At 37.8% G+C, this 20,692-nt stretch overlaps 1 protein-coding gene across 4 annotated transcripts in view; it reads right to left on the bottom strand.

Moving 5' to 3' along the window:
- LOC143040693 (uncharacterized) overlaps window positions 1–16,901 on the bottom strand; it is a 52,548-nt gene extending 35,647 nt beyond the window's left edge. Inside the window, exons 1-3 of one of the 4 annotated variants that reach the window (XM_076212021.1) lie at window positions 16,658–16,901; window positions 10,567–10,666; window positions 255–439 (exon numbers count right to left, since the gene is read on the bottom strand). In XM_076212021.1, the coding sequence (XP_076068136.1) occupies window positions 255–439; window positions 10,567–10,627 (246 nt within the window). In that variant the 5' untranslated portion in view covers window positions 10,628–10,666; window positions 16,658–16,901. Of the gene's footprint in view, window positions 1–254; window positions 440–10,566; window positions 10,667–13,259; window positions 13,562–16,657 lie in introns of those variants that run through there. The other 3 variants (XM_076212012.1, XM_076212038.1, XM_076212029.1) reach the window with 3 other exon arrangements.
- Between the last annotated feature and the right edge of the window lie 3,791 nt (window positions 16,902–20,692).

Below are 20,692 nucleotides of genomic sequence, written 5' to 3'. Positions count from 1 at the left end.
TCGCAGACTATGAATTACTTTTTATGTGTCTAGTGTAAACAGGTTAATTGTAAAATAGAAGACAACTTACAATTATTGAATAAATAATATTTAGTTCTCCCGGCTAGGAATCACTAAAATTATAAAATCATCAACATTTGGAAAGAAAAAAAAAAAGATCCGAAATTCAGAAAATTCGTGCATGAAGAAACATTGCATTATAGTTTAAAAAAATAACATGGTTTTCATGCATTACAGATATTTAATAATTTTACCAGTCGTTCAATATTCCAAATCCTGCGTTTCCTCAGGATGAAGGTATCGTTTTTGTCTCCATGAAGGAAAAGGTTCTCTATCCCATTCTTCTCATATCTCCCAGAAGCAGGGGTCCTCCAGTCAACAAAAACTTGTCCCGGCAGACCATACTCTTCACAGTCGATTATTTCGCCTACCATCGCATCTGAGGGAGGAAGAGTATATGCATGTACGGATCAAAATAGCGATTTTCATATTCATGAGACCCTTGGTATAGATATTTATGTACAAATACTTGCGTACAAAAATATATATGCATAAAAATACTTTTGTATTAACATACTCTCTGCAGTCAACAGATCCGTCTACCATCGCATCTTAGGAAGAATAAAAACATGTACACATTAAATAAGGTATTTTCGTATTCATGAGGGCCTTGGAATAGATATCTAAAGTACAAATATTTATGTACAGATGTAAAGAATATTTATAAAAAATATAAGAAATATTTATGTACAAATGTAAGAAATGGAAATAAAATCATAATTGACACTATGACTAATGCACATGAAACCTCATCACACACACACACACACACACACACACACACACACACGTACTTACACACGTGCGGACACACACACACACACACACATTCAACTCCCATAAAAACGAAAGATTATCCATTCATCTAAAAATAATTTTTACTGACCAACATACTATTCAGACCACTGAAAGAAATATATTAAAGTAAAAATGTAGTGTCGAACATCTGGGACTGATATCGCAAAAGTAATCTGGATTCAAAACAATTGGTAATTTGTTACCATGCACGTAAATTCAAACAAATGTAAACCTGTATAGGATGTGTGTGTATGTGTATGTGTAAGTGTGTGTGTGTGTGTGTGTATGTGTGTTTGTGTGTTTGTGGACGCGCGCGCATTTGTGTTCGAGGTGGAGGATAGGTGCATTATGTTTAGGATATCCAGTTAGTTTCCGGATGGAGCCAAGGCAAATCAAAACCTCTTTTGCATTTCCATTACGAATGACGATGGTGAAACTGTTTGATTAGCCTATTGCATCTCACAACAGGCTTATTTTGGTAGCCCGAGTGTGATAAAAAATACGTTGTTCATTTGGACATCAAGTATTTACCAATCTGCGCCAGAAACAGTAATGGATGAACATTTTACAGAATGAAAGGAAGAAGAAAAAAAAAAAAACCGCTTATCCACTCAGAGCTGTGATAATTCAGCGATTTCCAGTGTCATCATGGGATGTATCTACTGTTGTGTAGATGACTTTTGTTGATGCTACACAACCTACTGGCGTCAGAGCCAATATTACAATATTGCATAGGTGCCATTTCTGAGGTACTTGTGGGGAGGGGATATAGACCCCACTTATTTTCTACACAATTATTGTTTGATTTATAGCCCCCTTACTGAATCATATAAGCACCCTGCATAAAAGTGATATATGGCTGGTGATTTATACAACAACGTGCATTTAGCACCACTATGTGTTGAGTGTTCATTGCAAAAAGACTTGATAGATTTGATCTCAAAGTAATTTTAATATGATAATAAATAGTAATAGTAATAATAATAATAAAAAGAAGAAGAAGAAGAATCATACATACATATACCAAAGGCTTTTTCCCCCTTACAAGGGAGGTAGCCAAAAAGAAAAAGGTAGAAAAACCATTCCCACCCATTCCATCCCTAATACACTTCACTCCCCTCCACCCTCCCTCTTATCTTGGCACCTCCTGGATGACGGCTCATCCCTGCATCTTGTCCACTGCCCTGGGTCAGAGGCAGTGTCGCAAGACAGCACATCCACAGAATGTCCGCTTCATTAAATCGGCGACCCCCCCTCTCCGTCCCCTCATGCAGAAAAGGAGAAGACGGGGAGAAATCCCTTCGGGCTGCGTCAAATTTTGCTCACACATACTACCTCACCCCCCACACATTCCACCTCATGCATCACATCCATATACAACCATTCCCCATTCACTAGTGTCTTCTGTCCTCTCCCGTCCTTCCTCAACAGACATTCCCCTCTTCCCCAAAGCCCCTCTCACCCCATCCATCCATCCCATCCTAGGTCGCCCCCTCATGTTCACTCCTTCCACCTCTGCCTTCCATACCTCTTTTACTAGTCTTTCTTCACTCATTCTTTCCATGTGTCCAAACCATCCCAGTACTCTTTTATCATAATAATAATAATGTATTACACACACACATATAAATATACAGTATATATATATATATATATATATATATATATATATATATATATATATGAGAGAAATTCGCTAGTAACAGCGACATCAATCCGATAATTTTTATGACAGTCGCATGCAGGATTCGAACCTACTGCTATCGGCCTCCCGTAAGATTACCTTCGCAGAGCCTTAGACCACTACACCATCAGACACTTAATAGCCTTGAAACCTGGAATCGAACTGATTCCCGAGGGTAGGAAAGATCACTAATCTGCGACCCCAATTCCTGTTTTACACAAGGCCCAAGTGCACCAGAGAGTAAGGGGTAAGGGTCGGAACAAATCCCTTTCACGCTTATCGCCATTGTAACTATGAGAGAAATTCGCTAGTAACAGCGACATCAGTCCAATAATTTTTATGACAGTCGCATGCAGGATTCGAACCTACTGCTATCGGCCTCCCGTAAGATTACCTTCGCAGAGCCTTAGACCACTACACCATCAGGTTTCAAGGCTTTTATGTGTCTCATCTGACAAGTTGGAGTGGGTGGGAAGAGGAAAGACTGGAGTCTTAATTCCAAATTATTATTATTATTATTATTATTATTATTATTATTATTATATATATATATATATATATATATATGTGTGTGTGTGTGTGTGTGTGTGTGTGTGTGTGTATATATATGTTATATATATATGTTATATATCATATACATTTATATATATGTATGTATACATGCATATATATATATATATATATATATATATATATATATATATATATATATATATATATATATATATATATATATGTACGTATATCAAGGACTACTATTACACAGGACGTGCGCACCCAGATCCCTGGGTCCGCTAGCGGAGGCCATTGCTTTCTTTGTAACCTGACATTTTATATTGGACAAATATATCAAAACTAGAGACCTAACATTGTATATAGGACAAATATTTCAACTATTGACTTATTCAATGCAGTATAAGTTAATATAGACTTTTATAGTGAAATAAGAAACTATTTTTAAGGCACTGTTATACTTTGAAAGGGCAATTTTAACCGGACTTAACAGGTATCATTGTATGAGGTTAGTGGACACCAGGGTTGGCATTTTTTTTTTTCTTAAAAAAAAAAAAATATATATATATATATATATATATATATATACATATTAAATCAGATTTATTTGATTGAAATAGATTTTAAATATTGTGGGATTGCTATCTGACATGCGATCTGATTGCTAAAGGTCATTTTTAGCATATCAATATAAGGAGCAGTGTTATATAGACTTCCCACAATTATACAAGGAACGGTATAGGCCGTATGTGAGGACGGTATGCTCAGGTTCACTCGATTCCTCCAAGAGTTTTCTCATCTTGGTGACATTTGCTGCATTGTCTGTCACAACACTTCCAATGTGACCACCAAAATCTTGTTCAGCCTCCTTGATCGAATTTTGTACAAGTTGTAGAAGATTTTCAGCAGTGTGAGGTTTCCCTGATGTGTCTATTGTGTCAACTAAATAAATCTGACAAGTGTATGTTGTTAGAGTGACACATATTATGGGCTCATTATGGATGTTAGACCACCCATCAATTAAAAGACATACAGTTTCATTATTCAGGTCATCTGCACACTTTTTATATTTCTTTTCATACACAATATCCAAGTACTTATCAGCAATATCTTTTCTGGATGGAAGAATATAACCTGGCCTCAGGTTCTGAACCATCTTGAGAAACTGAGGATGCTGAACAAGACGAAATGGTGAATTTGTAGCAAATATAATTCTTGCAACTTCTTTGTCGAGATTTTCCTTTTGAGAGGCTGAAGTTTTTATGATAAATCTGTCCAGAGATGTTGATGACTTTCTTTTAGATGAAAATGATTTAGCAGAAGTGGCGCCTGTGGAGGAGTCTGATATTGACCTTTTTAATGGTGGAGTCAGGTTTGCAGATAATTCAAGTGGAGCCGATGATGAAGGGATTGAAGCTGTTGATACAGATCCTGAAATGGAAACAGAAAATTTTAGCATTTTGCATAATTTATAAATGAATAAATAAATCAATGAATACAGTGTGATTTAGGCTATTTTTGAGCACGGTAGTTTTTTTTAGATAATGATCATATTCACACAAACCACTAAATTATTTGGAAATAATTAACAGGATATGAAATAGGTGGGCTTGGAATTCAGCCCACACAGGATTCAGTCCACTTTTAAATTCACTAAAAATAATGGGTTAGTTGGGTTAGGTTAGGCTAAATCCCTTTGGACTGAATTCCAATGGAACCTATGAAATATATTACACAATGTTGAATGAAATGAATAACAATCATCTAGGCCCCAAAGTTGAGTGCTCTCCATTGTTCACCAAATTTATATAGTTGCGTATGAAAAGGGAGAAATGCACACAATATAAGTAAAATCATTTACCTGGGTCATCAATTTCTTGTATACTTGTGGCAAGTCTATATAACACTGCTCCTTATATTGATATGCTAAAAATATCCTTTAGCAATCAGATCGCATATCAGATAGCAATCCCACAATATCTAAAATCTATATAAAAAATCTATTTAAATCAAATAAATCTGATTAAAAAAAAAAAAAAAAGATTTTATATATTTTTCAAAAAGATAAAAAAACATCGCCAACCCTGGTGTCCACTAACCTCATACAATAATACCTGTTAAGTCAGGCTAAAATTGGCGTTTCAAAGCATAACAGTGCCTTAAAAATAGTTTCTTATTTCACTATAAAAGTTTATATTAACTTATACTGCATTGAATGAGTCAATAGTTGATATATTTGTCCTATATACAATGTTAGGTTTCTAGTTTTGATATATTTGTCCAATATAAAATGTTAGGTTACAAAGAAAGCAATGGCCCTCCGCTAGCGAACCCAGGGATCTGGGTGCGCACGTCCTGTGTTAATAGTAGTCCTTGATGTATGTATACATACATATACACATTTTAGTATATATATATATATATATATATATATATATATATATATATATATATATACATACATATATATATATATATATATATATATATATACATATATATTATCTATATCTATATAGTTGGAGCAAAAAAAATTGGAGACAGGGAATCTATATATTTCGATTGCAAATTGCAATCCTCTTCAGAAGATAGAGATCAGAGAGAAGAGAGTGCCATTTAAGTAGAACCCTTGAGAAAAGTTGGGGAACATTGGGAAAGGTCCCTAACCAATGTTCCTACATTTTTGTCAAGGGTACTACTTAAATGGCACTCTCTTCTCTCTATCTACTGAAGAGGATTGCAGTTTGCAATAGAAATATATATTAATAGATTCCCTGTGTCCAGTCTTTTTAGCTCCAACTGTGGTTTTCACGTGATCGACAAATGTGGTACTACATTCTTCATCAGCATACACACACGCGCGCACACACGCACGCACGCACACACGCACACACACACACACACACACACATATATATATATATATATACATATATATATATATATATATATATATATATATGACGTAAATGGAGTAGGAAACACAGGACTCTTAGTCTTGAGTTTATTCCTGACTAGTTTCGCAGGTATGCTTTTTTCTATCCTTTGAAGAAGCATACCTGCGAAACTAGTCAGGAATAAACTCAAGACTAAGACCCCTGTGTTTCCTATTCCACTTACGTCAACCTTTCAGAACGTCTCGACATATATATATATATATATATATATATTATAATATATATATATATATGTGTGTGTGTGTGTCTGTGTGTGTGTGTATACATACAAACACACACACACACATATATATACATACATACATATATATATGTAAGAAAAATAGAAAAGACACGAAAGAAAATTAACAACTTCCAGAATACTGTCGTATTCAATCAAACATGTTTAAAAGAGAACCTGCTTCCAAAATACACCAATATATATATATATACATATATACACATGTATGTGTGTGTGTATGTGTGCGTGTGTGTGTGCATGTGTGTGCGTGTGCGCATTTACATAGAGCTATGTTCGTATATATATGCAAATAAATCACAAAAACACGTGATTCACAAAATGTGTAATAAAACCAATTGGAAAATAAAATGAAAGGTGACCGAACGTTTTCGTCTATTTAAGACATTTTCAAAGGTACAGAGAAAGGTGGTAGTGACATTGTATATATACACAAGAAGCTCACTAGGGGGTAAATTAGGCCAGGTCCATTGTGACCTCATTATCTCAGCACGCCCGGACGTCTGACCCGGCTACTGCCAACAATCTTATTTGTTACAAAGTTATCTAATTTATACATTCCCATACTCATATTCATGTTGTTCTCAAATGAATATGAGTATGGGACTGTTACTACGGCGGTCCGGGTTCAAATCCTGCCCAGGGCTGAAATGATTTCAGTATCGCTGCGCTTCGAGTCGTTACTCCAACTCTCGTGGGCGGGGAATTGGGGGTGTGTTTGCGTGCAAGGTCACAGAATTACCCATAGATCGGTCATAAGAGCTCTGAGCTCTCTTCCGAGAGGGAAGTAGCTGTCGATCACGGGTCCAGCACGTGATCCTACGACCAAGAGGAATACACACACAATAAACTACGTTTAGGCTGCGTTTCCAGGCCGATTCTCGCCAAATGTTGTTAATTTGAATGGATAGAAGGAGACTTTGCTTGCAGCATTCTAGACTTCTCTAAGAACACTTCAACAATCTGTCTGACATTCGTAAAGATTTAGCTCCTTTCATTTCGCCATTCAGTTTCTCAGTATATGACGCGAAGGCAATTTGACTTCTGAAAATTGAAAAAAAAAAAACGAAAAAAAAAAAAAAACCGAAAGATTGCAACCGACGTCGTTTCTGCTTAAACGAACTCACGACGACTGAGGAGAATCAGCCGAGACTCGCTCGGTGGCAGGGTTGCCACTCTGATCTGTGCCAGTTCCCACAAATGAGTGATTTTCCCCCCACAAAATTCCCACAAGGAAATCTGAATTCCCACATTTTTCCCACAAAAAAGGAATTATTATAAACAAAAATATGTTCATTGCAACATATATTTAATCAAATTCTACACAAAAATAATGGTAAGCAGTTTAAACATGATAGGTTGGAAGCTACAGTAACTTAAAGTTTACTTTTGTATGAAATATATAATTCAGAATAAAAATAAAATATTGTATTTTACATTGAAATTAAGCTGTAATGATTTCTTCTAAAACTGCATTGAAATGATTAAAAAAAAAAAAATTCAAAATACAATTTCATTCTGTCTACTTCCAAATAAACAATGTCTTGATTTTCTTGTGTTTTTTCTTCAGCCTTAGCAAAAAAGCTCTTTAACATGTCTTCAGTGGGAATAAAGTCAACACAAGATGAACCCTGAAGAGGCAAGCCATACCAAATTTGCAAAATAGCCTCAACAGATCGTACACTAAAGTTGTTCCTTACTTTTGAGTGCACGATGTTCATAACCGAAAATACCCTTTTCACATTTGCATTTGAGAAAGGCAAAGACAATAATGCCAAGGCGAAGGCAGAAATATTAGGGAACTTCCGGTTACCTGCAGAATCTAGTTTTTCATATACCTCTGCCCAAAATGCAACACTGCTTTCCAAACATGATTTTGGCCATTGCTCAAGGAAGTACACCCCATTCATTTTCTAGTTCATCTATATCTCTAACTATAGATCTGTGCCTGGAAGCAATAGTTGCAATAGAACCCTTGATTTGAGAAGTGGCTACACGAGGATGCAATTTCTGTAAAAGAAGTAGGGTGTCAACATTATCTGGCAGGCGTAGCTGCACTTGATTAATCAACTCAAGCACAAACTCTTTACATTTCTCTTTGACGTTAATCAACTGTTTATTGGTTAAGGTACAAGAGTGCAAATGTGTTGAATTCATAACCAAAATTGATAGCATTCAAAGGCAAAATATAATTCTGAAATTTCAAAGAAAGGAGATCTTCTTTGGCACATTTTGATAAGTGACCTGATTCTACCACCATATGCATAATATTACGATACATATCGATCAGGTCTTCAGTAAGTTTAGCTACCTCAACATTTTGCCCTTGGAAAAGTGTGTTGACTCTCACCACCTCCTTAAGTACTTTCCGAACATGTAAAAGGTACAACTTATTATGAGGATCATTGTATGCTAAGATTAGTTGTTTTGCTGTGTAGCAACGCTCACTTGTTTCATACATTTCAAAATGCAGTTTTAGGGAGTCCCATTGATCAAGGATAATGCTGATTGCCTCCAAACGGGACAACCAACGTGTGATAGCTAACCCAGGCACTTTCTTGGGTACACGGTCCTCAAGAACTTTATACAACTCTGTATATTTCTTGATCCTATTTGGACTATTAGAGAACCATGTGTGTGTCTCTCCAACTAAAACATCAAGAACAGTGGGGAGGTTTTCACATGCCTTACTTGCAGCTAGATGCAGGGAATGACACACACATTTAATAAGAGTTATTTCAGGGTTGTCATTCTTTAATAATGTTATGAGTGATGACGAACTACAATTGAATTTGCCCCATCTGTGCCTATACCTATCAATTTGTTAACATCTAATCTATCTTCCATCAAACAGTTTTTGACAGTTATATAAATGGTGTCTGCTTTTGCATCCCTTAGAGGTACTAAACGGTAAAAAGTGATTGTTCCTGTCCACCTACTTTATGTAAACTGTATGTCGTCACTTAAGGTCTACGTTTGGTACGTCCGAGTCTTACTGCGCACTCAATTCAAATTTCGTAATTCGTTCTGTACGTTGGTCCTACTCTCCACTGTCCGCTCTCACACGCTCTATGTGAAATCACGCTTGGGGTCCCGTGAGACGTGCAAAACGTTCTCCTTCTTTACCTCTATAGGTTCTGTACGTATACATACATCATATAACTAGACATTAAGCAATAAAGATTAAATGTGATGTTTTCCTTATTAGGGTAGACTTAGCTAGAATATAATCGGTATTCGGTAGTCTTAATTTCTTTACCAGTGCCTATTTATCTACAAATGTAGGGCACTTGACACATTTTTATCTTGGTTAATGAAAAACTACAAGATTTGTGGTGTTTTCAGAAAAAAAAACTACAAGACTCCAAGATCAAAGCAAAAAAATACTAGATCCAGAAGGAAAACAAAAGGAGTGGCAACACGAAATACGAATTTATGAGAACACCAATGCCACCCCCACCCCCACCCCCCATCGCCAGGCCCGGGCCAGCTATAACCGTTTCTGTTGATACTTGGCTGATACATATTTGAAAATTGACGGGGTGTCTTGCCTTATTTAGCTGTGTATGTCCTTTTGCAGTAATATTATTACTATTATTTTAACAATTACTTGAAATCCCATAAAAATTCCACAAAAATAAAAATTCCCATGAGACCTCCAACAAAAATACAAAATATCCACAAAAAATCCCACAGATATTGAGGTGTTAAAGTCCTCCCTCAAAACATCCCATGTGAGCAAATTTCTCCCACAAATTTGTGGGAAATTCCCACAACACGGCAGCCCTGCTCGGTGGAAACGCAGCCTTATTGACGCAAGAGAAAGAACTATATTTGCTCGAGGCAAACGTTATGGGAATATGCACTGTTCTGATGTTTCAGAGATAAAGACTTTTCATGAGTTCATATATATGTATATATATATATATATATATATATATATATATATATATATATATATATATATATATATTATTCACTTTTTCATAATCATTTACAACTTCCCTCCATGCTGATTCTCCCTTTATCCTCCTTTAGTAAGTATTGACCATTGAGCAGTCATCATTATCATTCGGAATATAAGAAGAATGTGGAGTTTATTATTTTTCTTCTCTTGTTAGAGCTACTTTTTTTGCATTTGATGGTCCAGACACACCCATTATGATGACCTAAGTAGTCTAATCATAGACATTTGTATTTACCGTCCCCCCAAAAAAATTATAGATATTTTTTCTGATATACTTCTGTTCAGATGTCTCCGACTGGAGCCACCAACGATCTGTATCCTTGAATTATAGTTCAAACAGATTACTCACTTGTTAGAAGCGATAGCAGGAGGAACGCCGAGCACAGAGCAATTCTCCCCGATGACGTCATCGCGTCCAGATCAGCTCAGACGGCTCAGTGGGCAGAATTCTAAGGGCGTTGTATGATTCCGGATGCAGACAACAGTGGTTCCGGAAGAGAAATGGTACATACAGTATGTAGGATGTTAAGAAGCATATATTCTTATGTGTGAATGGAGCTATGATCTATTCGCGTGGATGAGACAACCTAATTTATGAGTTTCCTAGTGATGTAGCGACGCTACTTTGGCAGTGCGTATACAACATTTCGATGAAAAATATGGTACCTTTTCTTAGGTGTGGTAAAATGTTTTTTAACGGGCTCTAGAGAAGGTGTAGTGCTTGATGAAGAGCAGTGAACAATTCTGAACCAGAGCAAAAAGTTTCAGTGGTTGGCTTTCATGCTCCCTCTTCTCCCGAGCCATTTCAATCCTAGTAGGGTCTCAATAAAAATAACTATGAAATTAACTTAGCTATACTTTTACCACGGGATTTTCCACTCTTACAATGAAAGTAGCCAGAGTCATCCCGACATACTCCACTCCCATTCACCACCCCTCCCTCCCTCTTTTCTTGGCTCCTCCTGAATGACGGGTTATCCCTGCATCTCGTCCACTGCCCTGGGTCAAAAGCAATGCAGCAAAACACAGCACATCCACAGCAAGGCCGCTTCATTAAATCGGCGACCCCTCATTACTCACCCCTCTTTCCCAATGCCCCTTTTACCCATCTATCCATCTCATCCTTGGTCGCCCCCTCATGTTCATTCCATCCACCTCTGCTTTCCACACGTCTTTTACTAATATTTTTTCATTAATTCTTTCTACGTGTCCAAACCATCCCAATACTCTTTCATCAACCATATCTCCCAACTCCCTTTCCACCCCAGCTCTCCTCCTCGTTTCTCACTTATCCAGTCTAGTAACTCCTAACATACTTTTCAGACATTTGATCTGAAACACATTTAAACTCTTACTCTCTTATGTTCCATGTTTCTGCCCCATACAGTGCTGTCGGCACAATCACCCTTTCATACAATCTCCTTTACCCATTCCCAAATGTCTATTTCTCTTTACACTTTTTAACCCCCCAAGGTATTTACTTGCTTCTCTCAATCTACATTCTACCTCCACCTCCACTCCTTTTTCCGCCACATTCGCACCAAAATATCTAAAGTTATCCACTTCCTCCAGTCTTTCTCCCTTAATACTCACTACGAAATTGCTGCCATCCTCTCCCCTTGTACATCTCATCACCTTACTTTTACCCACATTTATGTTCAACTTCCATCTTTCGTCACTAACTTCCTTAATCCTACCTCTGATCCTGCTACAAGCTCAGTATTATCAGCAAACAACTGGCTTACCTCCCATTTATCTCCATTTTCTTTAATCATCTCAAATCCCTGGACCATTACCCTTGCATTTACCTCACCACTCCATCCATGAAAGCCATAATAAACGTTAAATTTATCTTCATTAACTCTTTCTGTACTGAGGGTTATTTGATTCATATATATGGCCTCCATAACAAAAAAAAAAAAAAAAAGACGTGCACAGACTCAGTAGCCGGTTAAAAAACAGGGCACTCGTATAACACTTTTAAAAAGTAAATGTTTACACTTTTCCTTGGTTTATGAGGTAAATGTTTTTAAACACCATTAAGTTGAATAAATTATTTTTTTCTAACTAAAAGAGCACTTTAGATACGAAAAAAAAGAAGGGTCTCAAGAAGCCAAGTCCCTCCCCACCACACCCATCCTCTCCTCACGCCTGCTGAGTCAAGTTGTAAACATTGCCAGAGCCAGTCAACACACATGACGTCCACGAATTGATGTTAAGAACATTCAACAGACACAGCAAATTCAACAGTTAACACCGTCAACCTGCCCAGAAGTGCACTGGAGAATGGTGAACTGATTTGCTTTTGTTTGAAACCACTAGAGAAGTACCCAAAGACTAGTTCAATGAACTTTATTGCTAAAATAGAAATAATGATTTAAAAAGAGCAAGAAAAAGTAATATTAATCACTTAAATGATGTCTAAAAATTCAATAATTCTAATGATATTCAGTATATTTTATACATTTTGTCTTCAATTCATGAACCGTATAACTAGGTGCACCGCAAAAATAGACTTTGTGAAATTTTGGATATTGATTTCGTTACCTATCAGTGTTTCAGATAGAAGAGGAATATTGTAGCAATTCATGTACAGAACTAGAGTGACAAACAGTTACGATATTTTGATAAAAAAGAAATAGCCTTTTCTGTAGATAGACGCATAGGGGTATTGTTGACGCCAAAAGAAATACCATGTGAAGACGCTCTAAAAAGCGAAACGTCATAACAATATAGGCCCCGGGAACTGCCAATTGTATACGTTCTGGTGACATCTTTCCATGTAAAAGATATATGTAATACTCATTCGTGCCAATACGTAACTTCGGTTAGACACGTGCATAAAAAACACATGTTCGCAAATGCTCCGGGTACAAGTTTGTACAAGAGTGGCTTGTGCACCACCCGACGGAACTTTATTCCGTCTGATTGTTTTTGTGTACATTACGGAAATAAAAACCAAACTCTCCAAACGGATCCAGGGTTAGGGATACATTAACACCATTAGATCGAGAACTAAGTGCCAAAGTCGCCAAATCTTACCTTTCTACGCGTTTAGATCCGAAATGAATCCGCCGCAGATATCGTGACGCTTTTGCAAGGGGAAGGTGCGCAAGCAGGGAGTGGAGGTGGGCGCACCTTCTAGGGCCCCTGAGGGTGCAAGCACTGCAAGGAAGCAACTAAACCTGCAATGCAGCCGAGCTACTTTATCAACCGTCTTGTCACTGCCAGTTTGTGCGTTCGTGGGTTGGAGGGTGTTAGGACTTCTTACATGTGTACAAGTGAACCCAACTGGACAAATTCTGACAAAAGTTATCTGGAGACATTACACGCACAGGCACAAATATTGTTAATGAGAATACGCCCATACTACACTAAACAAACATGACCTACCCCTTCGCTGCCGACGGGATACCACGGAAACGACTGAAATAGCTTGGTGACAGCCTAAATGAGAAGGAAGAGTGGCACCTAGTAAGGGGGTAGTTAGTTGCGGAGGTGGCAACAAACAAATAAATTAATAAATACATATATATATATAGATAGATAGATAGATAAATAAAAAATTACACCTGGTACGGGAGGGACTGATAGAATGCTGGGGCTTTAGCTATTGGGCGGTGACAGAATGTGTTTAATTGATGGAGGGAAAAAATATGGAGACAGCACAGGGGCAGGTGAATGTCATAAGAAATGTCATGTGAAATGTGACGTCAACCGAAGTGTCCCGAATCGGGTAAGAAATTCGATGGTAAAGGATTTTTTTTTTTTCCCGAAAAAAAACTCCCGCAGACTTTTAACCCAGCCGAAACCAAGTGCCTGCACTATTGAAATAGCAATATTAAGATATTCGTGAGAAGATACATGCCATTTGCTCTTTTTTTTTTATCTAGGTAGTTTCTGTTTCTTTCTCCTGTTTGTCACGAAAGACAGTGCCTGATAAATCCCGACTTCAGCCGGTATATATTCCATGTCTTCAGCTTATCTAATATTTATTGGTTGTATTTGCTCTTCGATATATATATATACATATATATATATACATATATATATATATATATATATATATATATATATATGTATACATTATTTCCCGAGTGGTTTTCTGCGAAAGACATATATATATATATATATATATATATATATATATATATATATATATATATATATATATATACATATATATATATACATATATATATATATATGCGCGGATCCAGGAATGTTATTGGGGGGGGGTCGAACCGATAAGCGATAACCGATACTAGAAACACGCCGATATTTTTTTTAACCCCAAGAATAATGCTGTTGGCTTGGAGATGGGTCCAGAAACTTAAGTCTGTTTTGCTCGTAATTGTATGTAAAATCATATGTAGTTCAAAAATATAATTCAAATCATAAATTCACACTAAAAAGTGTTTATCCAAGAAGAATCAAACTCGAGATGAGTGTACCCTATTCGGGGCGTTGGGGGCTGCCCCCCCCCTTGTATCCGCGCCTGATATATATCTATATATACATGTGTGTGTGTGTGTGTGTGTGTGTGTGTGTGTGTGTGTGTGTGTGTGTGTGTGTGTGTGTGTGTGCATGTATATGTAGGTAGGTAGGTATGTGTATGACAAGCGCAATATATTTCCATATATTATTTCAGTCTATTTTATGTGAGATGATCTTTTCATACATACGGACGAAGCAGCCACAGACTTTTTTGGTAACGTTACATTATAATAACAATATTTCAAAAGTTGCAAAATAATTAATCGTGTTATCTAACAAAAAATTTATATTACTTTTTCAAAATATATAAGATATAAATATTTAGTGTTTGACAACTCCAATTATCAGGTTGATTCACAGCAATAAAATATTTAAAAAGTTAAGCAATAGTTATTCTTTAGATAATTGAAATATACATAATCAAACTAAGCGCCTGACAACTCGTATTTTTATACCTATGCCGACCGATTTTTTTTAGCACCACCAAGCAGTTTAAAAATACACGATATAGAAAATACAAAACAAGTGTACTGTATTATTCATGCAATGAAGAAATATGTGCTGCAAAATTATAAAAACATAGCACCGGGCAGCTCGTATGAAAGCTAATTTAACGGTTGGTAGCATGGACTTCTGCAAGTGTATATTTCTTGTTTTCCCTTCAACTCATATTCTATATATTATGTTTATCTTTAATTGGAATATTTCATATATATCACATTAAAAGTGCAGTATATTTGTACATGTTATTATACATTTATTCTTTATAACTAATAATCCTTTCATACGTACGATATTATATGACTCCATACTAGCTCCTGCCCCACACGGGTGAACGTTTTTGGCAAAAATATATTCCTTTTTAACCAGCAATGGAAAAATGGTCTTTCAGAAGACATAAGCTAATATTTTCTACTTGCTGTTTGCCTTCATCCAGTGGGCTACAATAGCATACGATTTTGTTTTGGCAAACGTCAAGTGATTTCAAACAGCGAAAACAAATGTTCGTGCTGATAATCTTCCCCTTTCGTTACCTGGATAATCTATTCTGCTGCAAATATGAACCCTTTAATTACGAGTGAGGACTTTCTTCAGCTATGTGCCTTTGTCTGGCGGTAAAAACAACAAAAAAGATGTACATTCGCGAGTAGGTAAATCGTGACAGCTTTTATATTTGGAAATCTGAGAGGATTTCCCTCGAATATGTCGTCTAGCGATAGCCAAAATAAATATAAATAATACCATCGGATTGATACAGCAAACACCCACTGTTTGCAACTGACGCTAAGTACAACGGACTCAAAACCGCTTGTGTTTACATTATGTCGAACGAACGCTATTTTCATCACAGATGACCTTGCTTTTTGTATGCTCCTCCTAATATCAAGTACACTGCAGTAATACAATTTGCACGTTGTACTCAATTGCAGAGTTTTCAAAACTCCTGGAATTATTGACAACCTTAGACAGTCCACACCGAAAGCTACGCGACAAACACGTAATGTATTTGGTTATATTATGGAGGAAGTCGTGAAGATACAGTATATTTACGAGGATATTCCAATGTAATGATTATCTGTTGTTCACACATTTTATGTTCAATGTGTGTATCCCGCTAGTCTAGATTCTAGAACCTTGTGGTCGTAGTGTACATATTTTGTTCTGAATTACACAATTCCATTCTGCTTCGTATAGCGAACTTCCGTGTTACAAGACACTGAAACTTTTTGTTTAGTATCCAACTCTTCCTGCATGTCCTTATATTTGGTGATCGATGCATTGTATTTTGCTCCTAACAGTTCACCAAATGAAGGGCATTTGTCTTTCTGCTGGTACAATGTAACCCAGTACTGCCTGCCTTAGGTTTCCCGTCGGTAAGGAGTGTTGATCATTATATGTCAAACTGAGTCAACGACCATCCTACCACATCATGAGTTACTAACCTAATTGCTTACTGTACACGGCGTTCCTGCAGAGCTTGGAGACGAGTCCTGAAGGCTGAGCGATATCCTAGTGTTGTGGTTGTGCTGAGGTGTCATCCTAGAGCTAGCTGCATGCCTCCTCGTTCCTTGATTCAGACTAGGGCCCCTCCTGGCACGGAGAGGCAAGCCGGTTGAGCTGCGTAACTTGAATCCTCGAGTCAGGCACAGTAAGTCAAGTAACTTCCGCCTGGACCGACATAGCACGGTCCGCGTCTGTTTCAACTCCCCCCCCCCCCCAAGTGCTAAAGCAGTAGGTAAATATATTCTCCCATGACTCGTGAAACTGTTGGGTTTAGGACAGGTATCAAGTGCTTTATCTCTCCTCATTAAGCTCAGGGATGACACGTGCCCAGTAGTATGCGGTAAGTCTCCAATCAATTTGATATGCATAAACACCGAGGACCCTAAAGAACCGTGGGATTCCTTTAAACGTGAAAATATGAAAGCTAGCGAGGAGTGCTATGGGGAGCATCCAAGGTCGAGGAGTGATGTGGCGCCATATAAGATACTGGAGAATGTTGAAACTAGTTATGCTACCAGGCTGGGGATCTAGACCTATTGACTGAAATGACGGATTAGACCTCTCAAATAAGAGCCAAATATATGGCTTAGATGAGAACCGTCCAAATAGCTGAAAAATGTATAAAACATGGGAGTAGAACTTGCTTGGCCGAATACTTTATGCAGTTGCGTATGGGTGACCTTCCCATTGTCCAGCTTCTCTAAGCTGGTGTTCGAATAGCTGTAATTAATCTACCGATACATAAAGTACGCCCTCTCTGAGTGAGGCTGGAGAGATTGCAAGTTGAAGGGTGGAATCCTGCATCTGCAACGCCAGCGTAGTTGTGAAAGCCGAATATGAGGCCATGGTCTGTGGATTGTAGTCAATGTGCTGTCTAATGTTTTGCATGTGTTCTTGTTCGGAGAAACTGTGGGGATTGGCGTCGGTGTGCGAGTAAAGCCCCCACTGCACCACGGCAATTGTCAATGATGATCCTAATTCACTAACGTTTCTACCCTTGTGGATAGTGTCGCACCGTTACTAATTATAGGCTAATGCTGTTGATCTACTAGGGTGTGGGTATAAATGGAGTACGTTTTTCTGTTAAAAAAAAAAAAATGTGGAGATCAAATAGAGGTACTGGTGTTGACTTTTCTAAAATGAGGTGTAGTGTGATCGTAATTAGAAGAGGAGGGTGGTAGCAGATTGTTGCGAGGGGTAGGTCACTCGAATAAAATGCGGGTTAATAAGAATATAATAGGTCGAAGCAGTATGGGGTTGTATCTTCTTCGTTGCCCCCATGGATATTAAACAATCGTTGTAGACATGGTAGACGAGTCATTAATACGCATTCTGTCAATCTTAAATGTTAATTGTGGTTTTACTTTCGTGTGTAATCAACGATTCTAGCATGTTCCATTATGTGCGCGAGTTTTAGTAATTAAGACGCCGTTGAAAATTAGCCATCCCAGAATGGCGTCACTGCTGAGAATACATTTCTTGACGGACCACACCGAGTTGTACACAATTTTCATTCGTTACTATTAACTCAATGTTATTCTTTAAAAAATGCATATCAAAATCAAATAGTGTTAAGAATGGTGTCACACGGAGACCGTTAATGTATTGCTAATGTGTATGACAGTCCGAGGCAGAACAATACTCAAGAGCAAACATTCAATTAATCAATTTCTTTTGAATATCTCTAATCTAAGTCAAGGCTACTTTGAATGATTCGTTATAAAATCGTTAAAACAACACTAAAAAATTTCCAAGTTAAAGTAAGTTTTGATTAGCAAATTTCTTTGAAATTTTCATTCTCCTCACCCTGGTCATTCATCGGACTGTCAATTAAAGTTTAAGCCTGAGTATTTGATAGCCTGCTCCGCAACCTCACCACGAACTCCGCCTTTTTGAGTTCAGGTGCTCGAGTCAGCGAATTTTTAATTCAGGATGAATAGTTGAAGCCGAGAATTCATTAAATCCCACTGAGCATCTATATCAGGGGATGACATGAAATGAAATAAGAACCCTGAATTCCAATTCCATCATTAGTGCCTTTTTCCTTATGAGGGATAGGAGGGCAAGGAGTAAGAGAAGGGCAGAAAGGAGAAACGGGGAGTGAGATGGAGGGGGTGGGAGAGGGTAAAGGATGGAGAGAGTACTGTGTTTTTGTTAATTCACCAGCAATTCTATCCTTAGCAATATTACCAAGAACTTTTTTGGGGGTTAAAAGTCAGTTGGGATAGCTAGGTCATGTAGGGTGTGGGTACATGTAACACGGTATTCCTAAATTACGGAAATGTTGGTGTCGTGTCAGATGTTATGGTATGGGGTGGTCTGGTTTTAGAAAAGAAGGCAATTCTGGAGAAGTGTTGTGAGAGAATAGGAGTAATAATGTACAATATTCTAGGATAAGTTACAATTAAATAATTGAGGAGAAAGTGAAAAATCCCGTTGTTGAGAGGGGGTGGGTAGGGCATTCTAGCAAAATGTATGATATAGTACGGGGAGCATCACGGGTAGGTTGGGGGAGGGCAGACATTTGTTTTACGGTGGATGGAGGTGAAAGGGTCATTGGGTACAAGACGAATATATTGTGCAGGGATGAGAGAAGCCAAGGAACAGGTGTGAATGGAGAATGGTTATGAATGGATGAAGGGGAAGAGCCGCCATGTAATGAAATTGAGGTAAACCAGCTTCCAGATGCTGGGCCCTGTTCTGAGGGTGCTCTCATGCTCCACCGCCTCTGACCCGAGCAGTGGGTGGGAATCAAGGAGTATAGAAGGGACAACAAATTTATTTTGGATGGGCGAACGTGGGGAAGGGCCTTTTAGTATATGTGCATATATTTAAAAATGATAATGTCTAGATAAAGTTATTGGCTTTCTGCATATAAACTTTTCACTTAGGTACTGCAGAAAACACCTGTGCCAAAATGCCAAGGCTTAGGCTGAACAAAGTATAGGATCTTGTATTGAAGAACGGGGTATTGTGGGAGGGGCAGGGAAATAAATTTGGCACCCATAATAAATTTTCATTTGTACAGTTTGATAAATTCCCTAAGTATTGTGTATCGGCACCCTAGCTTTGAAGGCAGGAAGTTTTTAGCTGTTTTAGGCAAGACATCCAAGAAAAATAAGTCAAGGATCACACTTTGAAATCAAGTCTACCCTGCACCTGGGAGACTCATGTTGTCTAGATGTATTGTCTGTAGTGTCGTTAATTTGAAGTGGAAAAATGGAACCCAGTCTTCAGCCCATTGGGTTACAGAGAATAACATTCTTTGAGGAAGGCAGGGTGGGTGCTAACAGAGTATAGGGCTAGATTATTGACATATGCTGAAAGCAATTCCATAAGTAACATGAGAGGGAGAGGGATAGAGGAGGGTTATTATACTATACTTTGTTGCAAGAACTTTAGTAGGTAAGGCATTCCAGTAAAATGTGAGAAATGGTTACTTAAATACTACAAGGGCAGACGGGGGTTTAGCTGTCATCTAACACAAGAAAACAAAGATTAAAAGGAATGTCCTGCTCTTCCATGCATCAATGTTGTCTCAAGTACCTGATTATGTTTGTGGGTTGAGGATCTTTGGCAAAGTCTTTTGTGTTTTGCTGGGTGCTTTCTTGCATTTCTGCCAAGTTTTGTGATGCAAGCCACAGAATTGTGTACAAGTCTAAATGCAGAAAGTGGGGTGGAAGTATGGAAAAGGGGTCAATGCTGCATCTCAAGTGCTATGTCAGCTCATTAGTTACAAGGCTGATACACCTCATCCAATTTGAAATGTATGGCAAAAACAGGGCTGTTGTTGGCAGATAATATTAATTATGGTTTCCATTTGCACCAATGTCTTTGGTGCTGCAGTCAATGCAAAAGTCAGATTGGAGGGAAGGAGGGAAAAGGGTTCCAGTTGCCACAAGTTGGAAAGGGGCAAGTTTTACCAAGGGTTTACCAAGACAATGTGTGAGAGCAACTGAGCAGTAATAATTTCA

This window comes from Oratosquilla oratoria, chromosome 2 (assembly GCF_046742065.1).
Source record: "Oratosquilla oratoria isolate Oo_2021 chromosome 2, ASM4674206v1, whole genome shotgun sequence".
NCBI lineage: Eukaryota > Metazoa > Arthropoda > Malacostraca > Stomatopoda > Squillidae > Oratosquilla > Oratosquilla oratoria.
Note: the sequence above shows the minus strand (reverse complement) of the source record. Positions and strands in the feature narration are given on the sequence as shown.